The sequence below is a fragment of the Stegodyphus dumicola genome, chromosome 6, assembly GCF_044657685.1.
Source record: "Stegodyphus dumicola isolate Sdum_Otavi_A_Nest chromosome 6, ASM4465768v1".
NCBI classification, from domain to species: domain Eukaryota; kingdom Metazoa; phylum Arthropoda; class Arachnida; order Araneae; family Eresidae; genus Stegodyphus; species Stegodyphus dumicola.
This window is the reverse complement of record NC_140773.1, coordinates 58,099,301-58,118,899: the sequence shown is the minus strand read 5'-3', so window position 1 is coordinate 58,118,899 and position 19,599 is coordinate 58,099,301. Positions and strand designations below refer to the sequence as shown.

General features: G+C 33.3%; 1 protein-coding gene across 1 annotated transcript in view; it reads right to left on the bottom strand.

Moving 5' to 3' along the window:
• LOC118195279 (NEDD4-binding protein 2-like) overlaps positions 1-19,599 on the bottom strand; it is a 77,790-nt gene that overhangs the window by 38,546 nt on the left and 19,645 nt on the right. Inside the window, exons 2-4 of the mRNA XM_035366564.2 lie at positions 13,874-17,479; positions 12,982-13,095; positions 11,803-11,951 (exon numbers count right to left, since the gene is read on the bottom strand). Of these exons, the coding sequence (XP_035222455.1) occupies positions 11,803-11,951; positions 12,982-13,095; positions 13,874-17,479 (3,869 nt within the window). The remainder of the gene's footprint in view (positions 1-11,802; positions 11,952-12,981; positions 13,096-13,873; positions 17,480-19,599) is intronic.

The following is a 19,599-nucleotide window of genomic DNA, read 5'->3' as shown; positions in this document are numbered from 1 at the left end:
TTTCTGTAGATTTAGTACGAGATAAACTTACTAAACTACAAAATGTATATCCAAATATAAAAAATCTAGATGATAAAATTCTTGATTTGTTAACTGAAGATGGGAAAACTTTAGAGGGTGATGTTACTAAAGAAATCGAAAGTTGCGAGGTGTATTCTGATGATTTCATAACACTAATTTGGCAAATTAATGAAAAATTGCAATTTTCAGATGAAATCAATTTAGAAACGAGACCAAATGATGGTGCTGGTATTTGTTGTAGTAAGATTAAACAGTATAGACTTCCGAAAATCGAACTTAAGAAGTTTGATGGGGAATTGATAAATTGGCTACCGTTTCGGTTGCAGTTTGAGAAAATTCACACTGACACTGATTTATATGAAAGTGACAAATTTTCCTATTTGATTCAGTGTATGAAGCCTAGATCATGTGCTAAAGAATTTATTGAAAGTTATCCGGTGACTTCGGAAAATTATGATAAAGCTGTTTTAGCTTTGAAGGAACGTTTTGGGAAACCTGAATTATTAGTAGAAGTGTATGTTAGGGAACTAATTAAATTAATTGTTTCTAATGTGAAGGCAGAACACAAGGATAAATTACCTCTTGATAAACTGTATGATAAAACTGAAGCTCAGTTGAGAACCTCAGAATCTCTAGGTTTTAAATCGAGCGAAAACACATCGTGGTTATTTCTGATGGTGGAATTGTGTCTCACAGAGGATGTTTTAAAGGCGTGGCAAAGGAGTTCGCTCTTTAACCAGCCTGAAGGAACTGATCTTTCTCACCTTACCAACTTGATGAAATTTTTAAAGGCTGAAGTAGAGGGTGAGGAGAGATTAAAATTGGCACGTAAGGGACTCGATGGTATTAGTCATAAAGAAGGATATCATGATAAAGCGAAGAGGGAAACAAAAGGTAAATTTAAATTTAAGAAACAGGCACATGTTCCCACTGCCACAGGTTTTCTTACAACTAAAGAACATGCTTGTATTTTTTGTGGTAAAATGCATGACAGTAAAAATTGTTACGATGGACGTTCATTATCCCTTAATGAAAGGATTTCTAAAGTTAAGGAGAAAAAATGTTTAAAATGCTTGGAACCAAATCATATGGCAAAGTTCTGTAAACAGTTTGTTAGGTGTTTTGCTTGTGGTAAATCACACTTAGTTATTTTGTGTCCAGACATTAATAATGAAACTGAACCCAGAAAAATCAGAAATAGACAACATACACACGGCTACAGCAAGGCAAACTTGTACCGCTGACATAGCTTTAATGACTTTATGCGTAAGAGTAGCTGGTGTCAAAAAGCATAAAGATATTACAGTACTCTTAGATTTTGGTTCCCAGAAATCGTATATTTTGAAATCATTAGCCACTGAATTGGGGTTACCAATTATTTCCAAAGAAAATGTTGCTCTTACTTTATTTGGAGGTGCTAGAACAGAAGTAAAGTTCCATAACAAATATCGGGTAAAATTATGTTCAGACAGTCTGCGTAAGTATTCAGATCTAGAATTTGAATTTTTAGATCAAGACGTAATATGTGGGGATATACGAAGTGTATTCGGAAACTAAATACTGTTTCGAAAAAAAAAATAGTAAAACAATTTTTTTTAAATCCAATTTTATTTTTACATGAAACATGTCTTACATACATGTCTTAAACTATTTTTAAACATAGTTTCTGCCAATGATCAAACACTTGTCATAGCGGGTGACCAGTTTTTGTATACCATCATCAAAGAAACTTCTCGCCAGTTTTGATAACCATGATTCCACAGCATTTTTCGTGTCATCGTCAGATCCAAAGCGCTTGCCACCAAGCTCATGCTTCATGTGCAGGAACAAGTGATAGTCGGACGGCGGCAAGTCTGGGCTGTACGGCGGGTGATCGAACTGCTCCCAATGAAACTGTCGAATTAACGATTGAGTGACACCAGCAATATGGGGCCGAGCATTGTCATGGAGCAACACAATTCCTTTACTGAGCATTCCTCTTCGTTTGTTTTGAATGACACGCCTTAGTTTTGTTAAAGTCTCACAATATCGTGCGGCATTAATGGTTTCACCTCTGGGAAGAAATTCAGTAAGCAAAACGCCTTTCCTATCCCAGAAGACAGTGCACATGATTTTTTGTAATGACATTGTCACTTTGAACTTTTGTTTTTTCGGAGAATGAGTGTGTCTCCACTCCATCGATTGTTGTTTCGATTTTGGTGTGAAATGACACACCCAAGTTTCATCACCTGTCACAATTTGGTTTAAAAAGTTTTCTCCCTCATCACTGTACCACGTGAGAAATGCCAGGGCACTACCAAATCGCTTTGTTTTGTGAACACCAGTGAGCATTTTTGGAACCCATCGGGAACACAGTTTGCGATAATTCAAGCGGTCAGACACAATTTCGAACAAAACAGTACGTGAAATTTGTGGAAATGCCTCTGAAAGAGTTGTCATTGTGAAGTGTCTGTTCTCATGAATTGCTTCATCAACTTTCCTTACCAAATCATCGGTGACAACAGAAGGCCGACCACTCCGAGCCTCGGCGTGGACATTTGTTCAACCTGCATTAAATATTCTTACCCACTTTCTCACCATTCCATCACTTATCGCGTATTCACCGTAAACTTCTGTCACTTGACGATAAATTGTGGCCGGTTTAACATTCCCCGCGTTCAAAAATTTAATCACGGCACGAATCTCACAGTCAGCGGGAGAACTAATTGTCTTAAACATTTTGAATGTGCACAGCAAACTGAAAACACAACATAGAGCAACCAAAATGGCGACAACTGAAAGTCAGTGAACAAGAAAGACTAGTGCGCATGCGCGGGATGCCTACCACAGCGCTGCGACGGCACTAGAATGAAACGGTACTTAGTTTCCGAATATGCTACGTACCTCGGGTACCCAAGGGTCCGATATTAAAAGAATTTATATGAAACAACATTTGTTTGTCTTGGGAGCAGACTGTCAAAAAATAGAAATGCTCATCGGTAGTGATATTTATGGAAAAATTCTCACGGGATTAGTAAAAGGAAGACTAACAGCAGTCTGTACGAAACTTGGTTAGACAGTTTGTGGTGTATCGGAGGAATTTGTTAATCACAAAGATAAAGATGCTTAAATTTTGTGTGCAAGTTTAGTGGGCCACGACTTTAAAATCTCCGGTCTTTGCAGCTTAGAAACAATCGGAATATTAGATGCTCATCAAAATTCAACTAACGTTGCTGAGGAAGAAATTGCCCACGAACAATTTTTAAACTCTCTTTCTAGAAACGAAGATGGTCGTTATTGTGTCGGATTACCTTGGTTAGTATATAATGCAGAATTGCCCTCAAGTCATCATGTAGCAGAAAAAAGATTGTTTAGTGTTACCCAAAAACTCAAATCTTTACATAAATATGAAGAATATGATAGAATTTTTAATGAATGGATGGAGAAGGGTGTAATTGAAATAGTACCAAATGATGAACTGAATTCAAAGGGGCACTATTTACTGCATCATCCAGTATTTAAACCAGACAGTGAACTAAAATAAGACCTGTTTTTGACGCATCATGTAAAGTTAATAGATCACCATCCCTTAATGATTACTTAGTTAAAGGAGCAAATTTAATAGAAGAAAGCCCTTCAATTTTGTTAAGATTTAGAGAAAAATGCATTGGCGTAATCTCTGATATCCGGTGTGCATTTTTAGAGGTTGAACTACGGAAAGAAGATAGGGACTTTTTAAGGTTTTTTTATGGTGGAAGAAAGATAATGTGCTGAAGGTTTTTCGCCATACAAGGGTAGTTTGTGGAGTAAAGTCCAGCCCTTTTCTAGTAGGGGCAGTTATTTCAATTCATTTGGCACAAGTACCAAAGGAACAAAGTTCTATTGCTCAGAAATTATATAAATACTTTTATATTGATAATTGTGTGACTTCTGTTGATAACAAAAAGGAGCTTGTGAATTTGTGAAATATTCTACTGAAATATTAGCTGGAGCAAAAATGGACTTACGTATGTGGACCTATGGCCCAGTAGAAAAAGATGAGGAACTAACCCAAAGTGCTTTGTGCACTGAGTCCACAATGGAGAATTCTGTACCAGTTTTAGGGATTATGTGGGACAGAATAGAAGATAACCTTTATATTGAAATTAAGACTGTATTGGTTTCAGACAATTTGTCTAAAAGAGAGGTTTTGTCATTAATGCAGACAATGTTTGATCCTTTAGGTTTCTTGACACCTGTTTTATTGCCTGCAAAGTTACTGCTACAGGAAATTTGGGCATTAAAAGCAGACTGGGAAACTCCATTAACAGATAGTATCAAAAGTAAATTTTCGAGGTGGTATAACAAATTACAAATTTTGAATAAGTTGAGAATACCGTGATGTATAGGTTTTGGAGATAGAAGTTCCTGGACACTTCATATATTTTTTATGCTAGCCAGCATGCTTATGCCACAGTAATATTTTTGAGATGTGAAATTAAAGAAGAAACATTAGTCAGTTTTGTAGTGGCTAAGTTAAGAGTCGCACCCTTAAAAGAACTTATGGCCTGTCTTTTGGGCATACATCTTTCCAAATATGTGACAGAAGCTCTTACATTAGATGATATCCTGAAATAATTTTGGACCGATTCCACCACAGCCATATCTTGGATTAAAAGAAATAATGCGTGGGGGACTTTGTGGACAATCGCGTGAAGGAAATTTGCACTTTCACTAATGCAAATCAGTGGTCATATGTACCGGATCATTCTAACCCAGCTGATTTACCTTCTCGTGGTTGTTCCCCTCTTTAGTTTTCTGAATTAAATTGGAGGAGAGGGCCTGTTTGGCTCAAAGCCCTAGAAATAGCTGGCCAAAATTAGAGGTTAAGCCAAATGAAACTTTAGTTTTTTCAGAGCGCAGGAAAGGCATAAATTTAAATGTAAATCTTAGTATAACTACAAAAGCGGAAAACGTTAAGTGGTGTGAGAAGTTCTCTAAATTTTCAAAAATATTATGAGTTTTAGGTTGGATAAAGAGATTTATCAAAAAATTGTCAAAAGAAAATTTTAAATAAAGAGCCTTTCCTTTCTGCTTCCGAGATACAGGAATCTAAAATTATACTTCTTTCACTGGTTCAGGGGTAGAGTTTTCCAGAGACTGGAGACTCTACTAATGGTCTTTTGACCGTACGAGATCAGAGTGTCTTAAGAAAAGTAAAAACGAAAATCACCAAACGAGATGATTCTTATGCATTCCCGTAACCGATTTTATTACCTTCTAAGCATTATATTGTTGACTGTTTAATTAGAGATTACCATTTAAAGCATTAACTGTTATAATTAGAGAAGAATTCTGGATCATTGGTGCAAGATGCTGAAACAGATCATGGTGAAACAGTGCATCTGTTGTAAATGATTTTCAGCTAAACCTCCAGCTACTGCACCCATTCAATTACCATTAGACAGAGTTCGAGATGCTTTCACATTTGAAGTTACCAGCATAGAATTATATAGCCCTCTGATTCTCAAAAATAAAAACAAAGCCTGGGTAGTACTATTTACATGTGCTGTGTATCGATGTGTACATTTGGAGCTAGTGACATCTGTAAGTACCGAATGCTTCATTCAAGCGTTTCATCGGTTCATAGCCAGAAGAGGTCTGTAACCGACTCAGACAGTTTACTCAGACAACGGCATAAATTTCGTCAGTACATTTGCACTGCTGAAAAAGGTCGACTGGGTAAAATGTAATTGCTCAGGAAACTTTGCATCTCATCACTTGGAAGTTCATTCTGCCCACTGCTGCTTGGTGGGGTGGATGGTGGCAGCGTTTAATCCGTACAACCAAGAATTTGATTGTGAGAGTCTTAGGAAAAGCTGCAGTCAATTACGAAGAGTTACTCACCATCATCAGTGATATGGAAGCTTTAATAAACTGTCGACCACTTACTTATGTGTCAAATGACTCTGAGGATCTTCTACCATTAACACCTTCCATGTTCTTACAGGACATTAGGGTTTCAGGTACAGCAGATTTGAATACCTTACATCGAAATAAACTCTTGGCTCGACAGCATTTCTGCCAGGAGCATCGAGAACAATTTCGAAGCCGTTTCCGTAGGGAGTATCTTGGACAGTTAGTACAAAAGCATGGACAAAAGGACTGTGAATTAATAGTTGGAGACATCGTGCTAATAGGTTCTGAGAACCTTAAAAGAGTGAACTGGCCTATCACTCGTGTCCAAGAACTTTGTACAAGCAGAGATGGACGTGTAAGATTTGTAAAAGCGAAAACTAGAAATGGCATACTGATTTGTCCTGCATGTGAACTGCACTCTCTAGAAGTGTGTTCCTGTACTAAGGATACCATTATTTAATTTTTGATTTTGCTTCTGAAAATTAAAAAGGTGGGAGTGTTGTGAAACTGATTAGTAGTATCTTACAAACATTAAAAACAAATCTCTTCATTTGATGTACGAGGTACAGATGGCGTTGGCTGTCATCGAAGTAGGAAAAGAAAAAGGGTTTTTCCCTTTCGACCTCGTGACGTGAACCGATTAAGATGTTTAATAACTTTAGGGGACAGTAAAATTTCCCGGAAATTGTTAATAATGTATATATTTTAGTATAATTGTATTATGTTGTAGTGTAGGTAGAATATAATTAAATGAATCAACTTCTTTGAGTTTTTGTGTCCCATGCAATGGTTTCGATTCAACATCACACTACCCAGGTAAGTAAGTAAGTTTTGTCTTTTATTTTCTGGATTGCTCTGTATCTTGGATGAGTGAAAGAAATATTTTTTGAGAAGAAGTAAGCACTTATAAGGGCTTTTATATTTTATTTTCAAATATAAGGACTTATAAGCACTTGTAAGGACCACTACAAACCCAGAGGCTTTGATGACAAACATTGTGCAGATCGTTAAAATCCCCTGATTGACTGAATTAACCAAAATGTCATGGATAAACATAACACATTTATAGAAAATGGAAAGAATTATTATTATTACAGTACAAAGTCCGAGATCCAGACGTCCAATATCCGGAATGATATAAAATCCCGATCTCAAAGCCACCAACAACCTTTTTTTTATTTTTCTATGCTTTACGCATGCACATTTGATTTCCCCCCCCATAATAAAACATGCGGAGAGTTCCTATTCTTAATTCACTTTGCCACTAAATAAAATACCTCGTTACTGAAGAAACAACCATTTTAGAATAAATTTGTGTGATCAATAATTTCACTCCATAGCTGCGTATTTGCTTGGCACAAATCTCAAACCGAAACATTCTATATAGAAATACAGAAACACAAACAAACACATTTTACACTAACTAGTATTTTATATCCCTGAAGTCCAACATGGCGAGTCGCTATTTATTATATTTGGCTTTCATAACCGCATGCTTCTTAGCACATGACAACTTCTGCAATGACTCATGCAGTGATGTATAAACAATTTTTAATCGAATATCAAAGAGTATGGTAAACTTTTCTGTTGACATTACCCTTGGCAATGATTACAGATTTAAGCTAAATGCACTAAGAAATGCTGATGAGGAAAAATTTAATAAAAATTTCTTTTCGTATGCTAAAAATAGATTTTGTTAATGATACTCACAGGCCAAAAAATTATATACAGTTCTATTTGAATTAAGAACAACTGATATGTTATTCACATAAACCCGGAACCAGTGCCAGAACTCGTATGGCCGCACTGAGGATAGAATTTATGGAAGACAAAATTTTTGGAATTTAGAGAAGCAACAAGCAACAAAATTTTTAGAATTTAGGGACAGCACTGGGTCCCAAAATTTCGAAGTGACAAAAATTTAGAACTTAAGGGAGGTGGTTGTTAGCAGAATTGAGGACTCGCAGAGACTGCACGAGGCGGTAAGATGTGAGGCGCTGGCCCTTGATTAGCCGTAAACATACGTGGGAATTTATTTATTCAGGACTCAGATAAGCCTTAAGCATTTGCAAAAATCAGATGTAAGTATAATAAATAAGTGAAAAAATACAATTCAGGTTTAATTATCTCAGTGGGCGATAGAAGCAAGACAAAATTTAGCAAAACAACTTGTCTTCAGTCGACAATCTGATGATAGCTGATACTGAAGCTGCTGAAGAGTTTGCAGATGAATTTATTGAATTAACTAATGGTGAAAAGTTTATCTCAATAAATTTACAACACTGATTAAATTTGTTTTTTTTCTGGCACTATGTTCTGCAAAATACCTTAGCAACATCTACCGAAATGGCTCCAACTGGTGTCAAAGATTCCAAAGTGAAACTAACAATTTCAGCATGTGCAAATGCTGCAGGAATGCACAAGCATAAACCTTTTTTAATCGGAAAAAATACAGGACCTCGGTCATTTAACCCTCTGGCTGCTCATCCTGCGATTTCCACAGGCAACTCAAATGTAGCAAAATCTGCTCATCTCTCAATTTCCACGGGCATGTGTTTTTCCTCCTTTATTGAGGAGTGACCATGTTTTTTTCCCCCGTTTAACCACTGAAATAAATTATATACAGTATTAGACATTTAGTTTACATTTTGGCCAATAGATGTTGTTAGTTGTCCATTAAATTGCGGCATTTGAAAGCACGTGGTATTACTGATCAAAATTAACTTTCTGAAGTGTTTTCTTACAGAAATGGCTGCTAGAAAACGCTCCGCGATTTACAAAGAGTATATTCCTGAAGACTTATCAGATTCTGAAAGCGATATAGATTTTTTGGATTGCTCCTCAAATAGCGATGAGTCTGACCATGATTCAATAAACTTGCAAAGCGTTAGGCAGTTTTGCGAAATTTATATGAAGACTATTCCTCCTCCAGTTTCTTTTCGTGGAAATCTGGGAATTACTGTGGATATAGCTAACAATGCAAGTACAGTACAATGTCTTTAATCTGGACTCATCGGGACTTCGGCGATTCCGGATTAGGGGTTTTTCCGGATAATAGATCATCAATTTAAATCTGGTAAGATGGCATACTGAAATTATAAAATTAAAAATATGAAACCGTAATTTATGAAATAAAGAGCAATTATGATCTTTAGATCGCGCATGTGTAAACGTATTATGTGCATGCGTAAATGCATATGCACATGCGTGAAGGTATTATGCACATGCGTAAACGCTACGCATGCACAGAAAGTTTGTAGCTTTGAGGTCTGGATTATAGATCATCCGGAATAAAATTTTGTACTGTATATTGAATTATTTCGAACTTTTTTTTTTATGATCAAATATTACAAAGGGTAGTCCAAGAAACCAATAGATATGTTGAACAATGTATCCATAAAACAATTTGCAAAGAAGGATCACACTGGAAAAAATGGACAGACACGAATGTTGAAGAACTAAGACTATTTTTTGCAGTTTTGTTACTCCAAGGAGTCATAAAGAAGCTAGAACAAGAGCATTATTGGTCTAAGCACCAAATATTATTCACACCAATTTTTGCAAAAGTAATTGGAAGAAATAGGTTTTTATTCCTCATGAAGTTTTTTCATTTACTAATAATGAGGGATTTGATAAAGACCAACACCCATGGCCGAGACTGAATAAAATTTATGAACTAATGGAGCATCTTCAATGCCTATTTTGAGAAGTCTATATACCAGGAGAAAATCTTAGTTTAGATGAGAGTTTCATGCAGTTCAGAGGCAGGCTCAAATGAAAAATGTTTATTGCTAAAAATAAGAGCAAGATTTGGCTTGAAGTTTTTCATTCTTTGTGAAGCAGAAAGTGGATACATTTCAGATTTCCTCATATACACAGGTGATGGAACAGTATATAATCCGAAATATAGCCAATATCCAGTATCTACCAAAATTGTTTCACACTTGATGGATCGATTCATGGGAAAAGGTTATTATGTCACTATTGATAATTTTCAAGTCTCCACAGCTTGCAGACACCTTAGTTACAGAAAAGACGGACACTTATGGGAAAGTGAATAAAAACAGAAAAGACCTCCCAGTCAATTTTTCAAAAGATAAAATCCCCAAGGGTGAAATTGTTGCTTACCAAACAGATAAAGTTATGGCCCTGAAGTGGCAGGACAAGAAGATACTATTCATGATGCAAGCTCTTATTTGGTGACAGGCAAATTTAAAAAGACTGTTATGAAACCAGTTGTCATGAAACCAATTGTCATTTGTGACTATAACAATACAATGGGTGGCGTCGATTTATGCGACCAAGAAATGTCCTACAGGAACAACAGGGAAAGTATTATATCAAAATTTTCAGGCAGTTTTTAGATAAATTTTTGTGGAATGCCTATGTACTTTACAAAAAGCAAAACCCAACACAAAATATAAAGCTTTTGGAATTTCGTTTGCAAATAGTTGAAGAAAGTATCCAAAAGTATGGTAGAGATAAAAGCGGTTGTCCTGGAAGACCGCGAGTTTTACTCCGAACCCTTTGAGATTGACAGCTCATCATTTTGCAAGCCACATACCACCTAACCCCATAAAAAGAGAGCCTCGAAGATAGTGTGCTGTTCAAGAAAAGAAGCAAATGGAAAAAAAATTCACAAAGAAACACGAATCTGGTGCAAAGACCGTAAAGTTGGACTTTGCCTTGAACTCTGTTTGTCTGATAATTTTAGAACTGCATAATGTGGATTTTCAACAATAGCTTCTTTTGATAAGTCCTTGTGTGCAAAGGATGATTGTCTAGAGCAAGCATCATCTTTGAGTCTGAAATGAAATTTCTGTTTTTCTTCACTTTTCTACACTTCTGTCAAACTAGCCCATATACACCATAAATTTTATGAGTAACTAGCATTTTTCCTTTTTTAAAATAAAAGAGCATAATACAATGAAAATGAACTTTTGGATTCTCCATTCTTAGCACTGCAAAGCAAAAATTATGTCACAATACATGCTAGAATTACATAACATGAGCAGAAAAGAATGGATTTAAACATCTGCTCTGTTCGAGAAAACCTTATACAATTTTTTTGCACTGTTGTTCCTCTGATATACACAATGATCTGTTTTTGCTTAAAAAAATCAGAGAATTCCACAATCCAACACCCATACAACACTGACATTGTGCACCGGCAAATGTCAGTATTGTGCAAAGATAACAAAAGAGCCTTCGTGGAGATATCTTCAAAAGAAGGCATTGGTTCACAATGGGCTGTTTGGCCACCTATGATGATGATGAAATTGTCAGTTCGATGAAAATTTTTTCAGAAGCATCTTTTCAACTTAGAATTCATTTTGAAAAAGTAAAAAAGGTAAAAGGTTTCCTACACTGGGCTGCAGAAAATGACAAATATATGTTCACCTGATTCTTCATCTCATTCACGAATCATGAGACCAATTTAGATCACTTGCATAGATTGTGAAGCTATGTATTCCTTGCAATTTACATAATGCATTACAAAAACTTCATGGACTGCATTTTCTTTGTCAGGTAGCATCCATGAAATTTTTGATGTAATTAAACAGCACTTTAGGTCTAATCCACAGCTTAATCATAATTTTATCTTAGCCATGATCATATAGTAAGTGAATTACACTGCATGTAGACACAAAACTTCTCCCATGTAATAAAATACTTTTCTCCCATGCATTAAAAATGATTTAAAGATACTACTGCTTCCAAACATAACATAATCAAAATTCATAATATGCACTGCTTTTAAATGTTCAGAGAAAAGACTTTTAAAATCATAATTCTCTAATTAAAGATACAGAAAAATTTTTAACTAAAACCTTCAGACTCCAAAAGCCCTGCAGGCTATTGCAAAAAAAAAAAAAAAAAAAAAAAAAAAACTATAATACTTACTTTTTCCTGTTTATGAAGTTCAAGAGCATATTGCATGTCCATTATCTCAGAAAATGACAAAGATTCATTTGAACTTTTTTCTAATGGTACCTTTAGCTCTGCAGAAGTGAATTCCTTGTTCTTGAAAAGAGGTACATTTTTCACTTTTTCTATAAGCCAATAAAATAATTATGAATAAATGATTCTTAAACTATATAAAAATATTTTTATAGTTTTTCCAGATTAAAAAGATAAAAAAGGATAGATGACTCTGGGGGAAATACAAATCTTGTATTATTAACTAAATAAGTGCAGAATTTCTTAAAATTAAATTTATGACTGTAGCAATGCAAAAACATATGTTATAAACAAAATTGCACTGCAATTTCTGAATTATTCCCAAATAAATTGCATGTGTCTAAATAAAACTTTCCCAAGCAACAATAAGATGTTAGCTGAATGAGTGCTAAACACAAACCAACAGCCGAGATGCAGGCAGGATCCTACATGTGGTGTCATCATGTCTTTGCTTCACTCATTCTCCAAAAACATAACTTATACTAATGAGCAGTAGGCAGAATTATGCTTAGATGAAACTTTTGTTTTATGCATTATGTTCTTGAGAATAATGAAATAAAAACCAAAAAAGTATAAAGCAATCTATGATTTTGATACAATATTAAGCGAGTAAGCAATGAAAGGATAATGATGATAATAATGACTTAATATTAAGCATATTTTTCAAGCAAGTTAAACACTATCTTGCTCTATTAAAGCAAACTCAGATGATAGTTCTTAATACAAAACAAAACAATTCCTGGATGGGGGGACTACTTTTTTAAGGGACTCTTTAAGACAGGTATTCTTTTTTTCAAAATTCTCCCCCCCCCCCCATTAAAATTTACAAATTGACTGAAATGACACAGATTTAGATCAGAGCTGATCAATCCATCGACTGCAGGCTATTACATTCGTTTTATATTTTTGCCATGCATTGGTTCAACATAACATATATGAAAAAAGTAAATCAAGCTATCAAATTATGTCACAATATTAGTAGTTCATGCTCACAAAAATATGAGATATGTCTGATATAGATAGATCCACATGCATGCAAATTCAGAAAACTATTATATTTCATTCTTACATTTTAATAGCATTGCTCTTATAAGGATAAAAAATATAGTATACATTTCTCACCCTCCTTTTTGGAAGACTTCAATTTTGTTTCAGAAGTTTTTTTCCATTTATCATAAATAAGTTTAGCAAACTCCATATCAATTTCAACTATGCGATCAGAAGCAGACAGAGGGCCTATAAACATATTATTACAATAATTAGACAATGTCTAAAGCAGCTTAATTAAATAAACTTAGAAAGCAATTTAACAAAAATTTGGAAATTATTAAATGATTTTAAATTTGCAATGTAATAATTCTAAAAGAATACCAGAATCTCAACATGCCAAAAATTTATAAATTGCAAGCAACAAAACTTAATACAATTTATAACATTTGTAAATAGCAAATCCCTGCAAATGATAATACAGTTTCATGATTGAAAAGAGGATCAGCCATGGTGATAGAGTTTAAGTCTTTTTTTTTTTTTTTTAAAAAAAAAAGGTAAAACTGTTATCCATTGCAATGCAGCAGCAAAATAACATTCACCTAAAGGCATACAGCAGTTTTGCCCTCTCCCTCAATGCTTATGCCAGGTAAAAATGAAAAATAAGCATAACATGATGAGATTGAAATAAACTTCATCCTGCTATAGACATGTAATCAAGATGTTTCTAATGAATGTCTATTATACATAAGATAACATTAAAAGTATGTAGTAAGAAATTAATAATTTATTTGGGTATTTAAAGCAAATCATTATTATTATTATTTAAATATGTAAGTCTAGGACAGAATTAACATCTTTTACAAATAAGCCAGTCTCTTACCTTGCCACAAAAACCACATACAAAATCTAGAAATTTCCAATCACACTCTCTCTACATCTTTATATATATATATATGAAAAAAAAAAAAAGCATCATTAGAGGGATGATGATCCTGTATGTTAAAAATACAAAAATAAAAATTACCATCTGATGAATGTGTAGTAACAGGACCAAATAATTCTTCTAACTGCCAAGCAAATGCAGGATCTAAAATAAGCTGCATATTTTTGAAAGGTAATGCAGCAGATGAGTTTCCTGAAAGTGTGTTATTTTCAAGCTGCATTTCTAACAAGCTAGTTTTTTTTAAATTATCCGAATATTCTTCAGAATTTACATTAAACTCATCAATTTTGAGTTTTTTACTTTTTTCTTGATTATCAATACTGCAGATTTCCTCTTCAGAATTTTTTAAATTAGAGTCTGACGAAAGATTTATATTAAATTTAGGCTTTTCTACATCATTTGCACAAGAAACTTCATTCTCTTTTCGGTTCTGTACATTATATTTATAGCCCCATTCTAAAAGTATATTACTTAGCCATGATTCATCACCATGACATATATCTAAAAGATGAAGTAAATCTTCTTCAGATATATCTGGAAAGCATTCATGTAGATGACTTAGCTTTTCATATTTTTCAGAATCACATGCTAAGTCAGCAGTGCTAGTACTTTTCTCAAACTTTGCTGTTTGTGGGATATTATCATAAACTATGTCACTGGAACATTTTTCTTGCAACTCATCTATAATTGTACTTTTATTACAAATTAAAATTCTGTATTCAAGAGGGCAGTCTAATAGTGATCCATTTTCAAGTTTGCATATTATCACAAAATCATTAGGTTCTGTTTGTGTGCAAGATGTTTTAACAGAAATTGTATTGTCTTCTTCTTTTTCTTCCTTGTCAATATTATATCTTGCAAATTCTGGAAATTTCCAATCACTATCTATCTCCCCAACATTTTTCAAAAAACGAGGTATCCATATTTTGGTATTATAGCTATACCTAGCATCGGATGAATTTGTATTTTGTTCCTTATTTTCTTCTGTTTTTACATCATTAATATTCTGCACGTTTCCCAAATCATATGAATTTTGAGCTTTGTTTTTAAATTTAAAAACATCCTGCATATCACAGATATTTCTTTGTGGTTTTGGTGAATTTTCAATTTCACTATTTGAATTTTGGGATGAGTTATCATCTGTAGCTGTATCAGACTTTGAGGAAACAGTTTCCCATTCAATGGAATCATCAAATGTCACAGGAGTTTCTAAAATTTCTAATTTTTCCTGCATATGTGCATTGTTAGCTGAATTTCTACTGAACATTAAAGGCAAATTTTTACCTGACCTTTGTGGTTTAGGTACTGTAGGTTCTAAATTCTCACTTTTAATAGTTCCAGTTTCTTCAGTTATACTAAGTGGTTCAATAACACATATATTAAGATCTGAATGCAAATTTTGTAGTGAATAATTATTAGCATTAATCAACTCATCCTTCTTTTCCAGGTTTTTAGAAACCTCATTCCTAATTTCAGAAGACTTAACATTGCTATCACAATCTACAGCACATTTAAGTTGAAATAATTTAGAAATTTCAGCTACCTCATTTCTCACTGGAGCATTAACATTAAATATATTACTATCAGAAGTATAATTTTCACTCATCCTAGTTTCTGAATGGCTGAAATCTTGTTCATCTGGAAAATTAGCTTGCTTTGAAAATGAAAGTAAAACTTTTGGATTTAAATTCAAGGAAAAATTTTCTTCATTTAGGTTGAAAGATATATCTCTATCTTTTTTATTAATAGTTGGACAATTTTCTTCATGAGCTGAATTAATGCTATTTAAATTAGATTGCTGCATATGACTTTTGTTATCAGACAGATTTTCTGCAGAAGCAATATTAATTTCTGATACGTCTTGAAAAAAGTCGTTAGTGAAAGAATCTTCCTCAACCAGATTTAAATTTGAAAGTTTTGAGGAAATATTTTCATAACTTTGAGATAAATCATTCTTCTCGTCTTCATTTTCTTTTAGTAATCTCAGAAAATCCATTTCATTATTAGATAATGAGTTTTCCACTACATCACATGAAGCGTTTCTCCACAGGAAATCATCATCGTGCTCTGTTATGGATTCCCAACAAGAGACATCTTGATTAGAACCGTTCAAAGAATCATTATGACTTACACTCTGAGATTCTTCACTATCTTCTCTCATTAATGCTCTTAACTCATCCAAATTATAAACTGTTTTGTCTTTAGAAGACAAAGAACCACATATGTCATTACTCTCAAAATCGCGCATGAATTCTTGATGCTTGTCAAGTTTATTACTAAAATCGCAGTCTTGGTTTATTAGTGATGAAGTCGAATTTGTTTCAGGAAGCTCAGATGAATCGACAGAGCTCTGGGAATATGACATACAATCATCCAAACTAACTGCCTTATTAGACAATAAATCACTGGGATCTTCTTCCTGATGAATTACTGCTTCAAAGGATATGCTTTTTCCTTTCTCCTCACTACTATCATGACTTTCACTGTTATCAGAGTATATTTGCCTGCTATCTTTAACTGGAAATTTTACCACATCAGATTCAGTTGATAAATTTGACTTTTCTGAATTCATCAAATTTAAAGACTGCATAATACTCTCTACATTAACATTACGCTGATATCTTTCTTTCATTTTTGCAATTTTTTCCTTAGACACATGATGCTTATTTCGCTTTGCTAATTCTTTTACATTAAATTTCCATGGAGTATTAGGTTCTAAAATCACTATTTCATAATTAAATTTTTTACCAAGAAAAATATATGGTACCATTTCCCAAACTTCGGTATTTGTGTTATCAATAATAACAGGAGTTACACCTTTCTCTAAAGCATTTCTTGTACGAATTTTATTCCAAGCATGTGCTTCTGTAAGCTGATTTGGATCAAAAGCATATTTTCCTTTTTTATAAAAGAAATCATCTGTGCTAAATACAGCACCAGAAAATTTCATTTTCCTGGCCAGAGAACTTTTACCAGAACCAGGTAGTCCTCTTAATATTATTAATACATTCTGACCAGACTGAATTTTTTCTATAGCATATCTCAAAGCATCTTTTTGATACTTTTTGGTGCCTTTATCTGGCAAGGATGATGACTGCTTATTTGGAAGGCTACAGAAGTGGGGCTGATTATTTTCAGGACTATATGGAGATTTACCACCTGACTTGTGTTTATGGGAAGAAGTAGGTAAAAAAGGGGTAATAAACTGAGGTTTGGAGTCGGCAAAATGTTGGTTTCCATATGAAAATGCAGAAGGAGAAATAGGCATCAACATACTATGACCTTCCTTTACATCATTAACGTATTCATTAGATTTTTTTGCATTTAACTCAGAATTATCTGGTATTCGACACATTGAACTGCTTTGATATATCCAGTTTTGATGAGTATGATTCAGGCTATTGGTTTGTACTTCTGACTTATGTATGAAATCATTTTTTTTTGTCCAGTTGCAGTCACTAATCCAATTTCCTATTGAAGCGTTTCTAGTATCAGGAAGATACTCCACAGATTTATTGAATTCATTATCTCTGAAAGCATCCTGATATTGTGTTTCAGGATTTGGATCAATTTTCTCTTTGTTAGTCTCATTAACTGTTTCTGAGCAGTCCACAGATTTCTGGCTTAAAGACTGTTCCACATTTCCTTCATTGGCAAGGGACATTAGGGTTTCACAAGCTTGATCAACTAAATAGGAAAAAAAATGAGGGGAATTACTAAAAACTCCTATGATTGCAAAGTAAGTAATTAAGAGCTATATATCAAAAAGTACCAAGTAATTTGTTTCATACAATGAATGTTTGAATATATATATATATATATATATATATATATATATACACACAGCAACAGAGACGTCCACATGTAACTTGCATGACTAGAGAAAAAATGTATTATAAAACTACAGAAATTAGTATGATAATAAATAAAATATCTCTTCATAAATGCAGATAAGTAACAAGGGATAATTTTAACTACATGAAACAAACAGCAAAATATACATGGATTCAAATATTTAGAATGTTTTACTGTCATTTGATATCTACAATATAAAAATAGAAAGGAATTTTGAAGTGTTGATTAAAGCATGTGGTTTCATGAATATTATAATTAGTAGTATGCAGTGACATATATTATGGAATTTCAGAATGGTGAATGCAATAAATATCAATAACATACAAATAAAAGTAATATATACAAATATAAAAAGATCTATGTAAAATTTCTCAGAAAAAGAATTCCTTGCTTATTTTTTGAAATGTATTAAAATCCATTAGTAAATACATTATTATATATATTTTTTCATTAGAAACTAATTAAAAAAATTAAATAGTTTAACACAATATCTCATTCATATAAAGCGAATTAAGTGTTTTATTTATGTAAATTCAATTGCAAATAAATAAAATGATTTCTACTGCAAACTAATTTGCAATATCATTCAAATTCAGAAAACAGATGTAAATACAGATCAAACATATAAATACATGAAAAAATATTATACAATCCAAAAATTTATCTCAAAATCTTTATTTTTTTAACTAAATTTAATTTGCATAAAGTGAATAATTGTTGAGCTGGCAGGAGACATATCTTTCCAACAGGAAGTTGCTCCCAAACCTAACTCTTCAATCATTCAATTCGTGTTTCATCATCCATATAGGTATGGGTTATGAATTCTCGTAAGTTCTATATTTTAAATATTATTTAAAGATCTAAATTGCCGATTTTTCTGAAAAAAAAAAAAATCGAATGCATGCCTTTTTGTTATGCCATCTTTTCTAACAGGAAGTGAATTTTAATTGACTTTTTCACCACACCGGCAATTGTTTGCGATGTGATTATCTCAGTCACATATTCCATTGAAAATTAAGAGCCAACTTAATTTAATCTTAGGGTTAAATGGTCAATGTAATGTATTCCAAGAATTTTTAGAAAAAAACAATGGCTAGATCAATGCTGCATGATTTTTTTTAACACTGTTAACAGTAAACATCAGTTTCTTCGATATTTTATGACTGTCAGTTTTAGAAACATTTAAAGGTACTGCATTTTTTCAAAATACCCTCAAACAACTATATCAGAGAGTAAATTCTAATTTTGAATTGAATTATTTTGGATGCTTTGCAGAGTCATTAAGATTTTTTATGCTAGAAATGTGAAAAATATATGATGCCCTCACTGGGACTCGAACTACGGACATCCCAAATACATGTCGAGTGTGCTTCCAGTTACACCACGAAGACATGCAGAAAGAGAGAAAATGTACTTTATGTACTCCCCTTTTTAAACAGCAACTGGGGATGAGGGGACCCAATCATTAAATCCTGGAGTCAACAAACTATTGTCATCACCTTTTAATTCGGGTGCCACAGTAGTATCATTAGGATTTTTGATCACTGGAGATGCAAAAAATATGCTTGCCCTTGCCGGGACTCCAATTTCACACCTCCCGAATAGGCATAGAATGTGCTTCCAGTTACATCACAAAGGCATGCAGAAAGGAGGAAGAAAATACCTTATAACATTAAATAATTTGCTACAAAAAATATATCAGTTACTAGTATTTTATATTCAAATGATGAATTAAATTCATAACTGTTAATGCCACATTGTACAGTAACTAAGTAATCAGTTATAAACTGATTTTCTGGCTGAAACAAATTGATGCTGCAATATTTAGACATTCATCTTTGAATACATTAGTTTTCATATAAAAAAGTAACAATAATTTTGATGGAATTTTAAGGGACATTAATGCTGCTACTATGCTATAATTTGGAATTCCTATGGAATTAAGAAACACT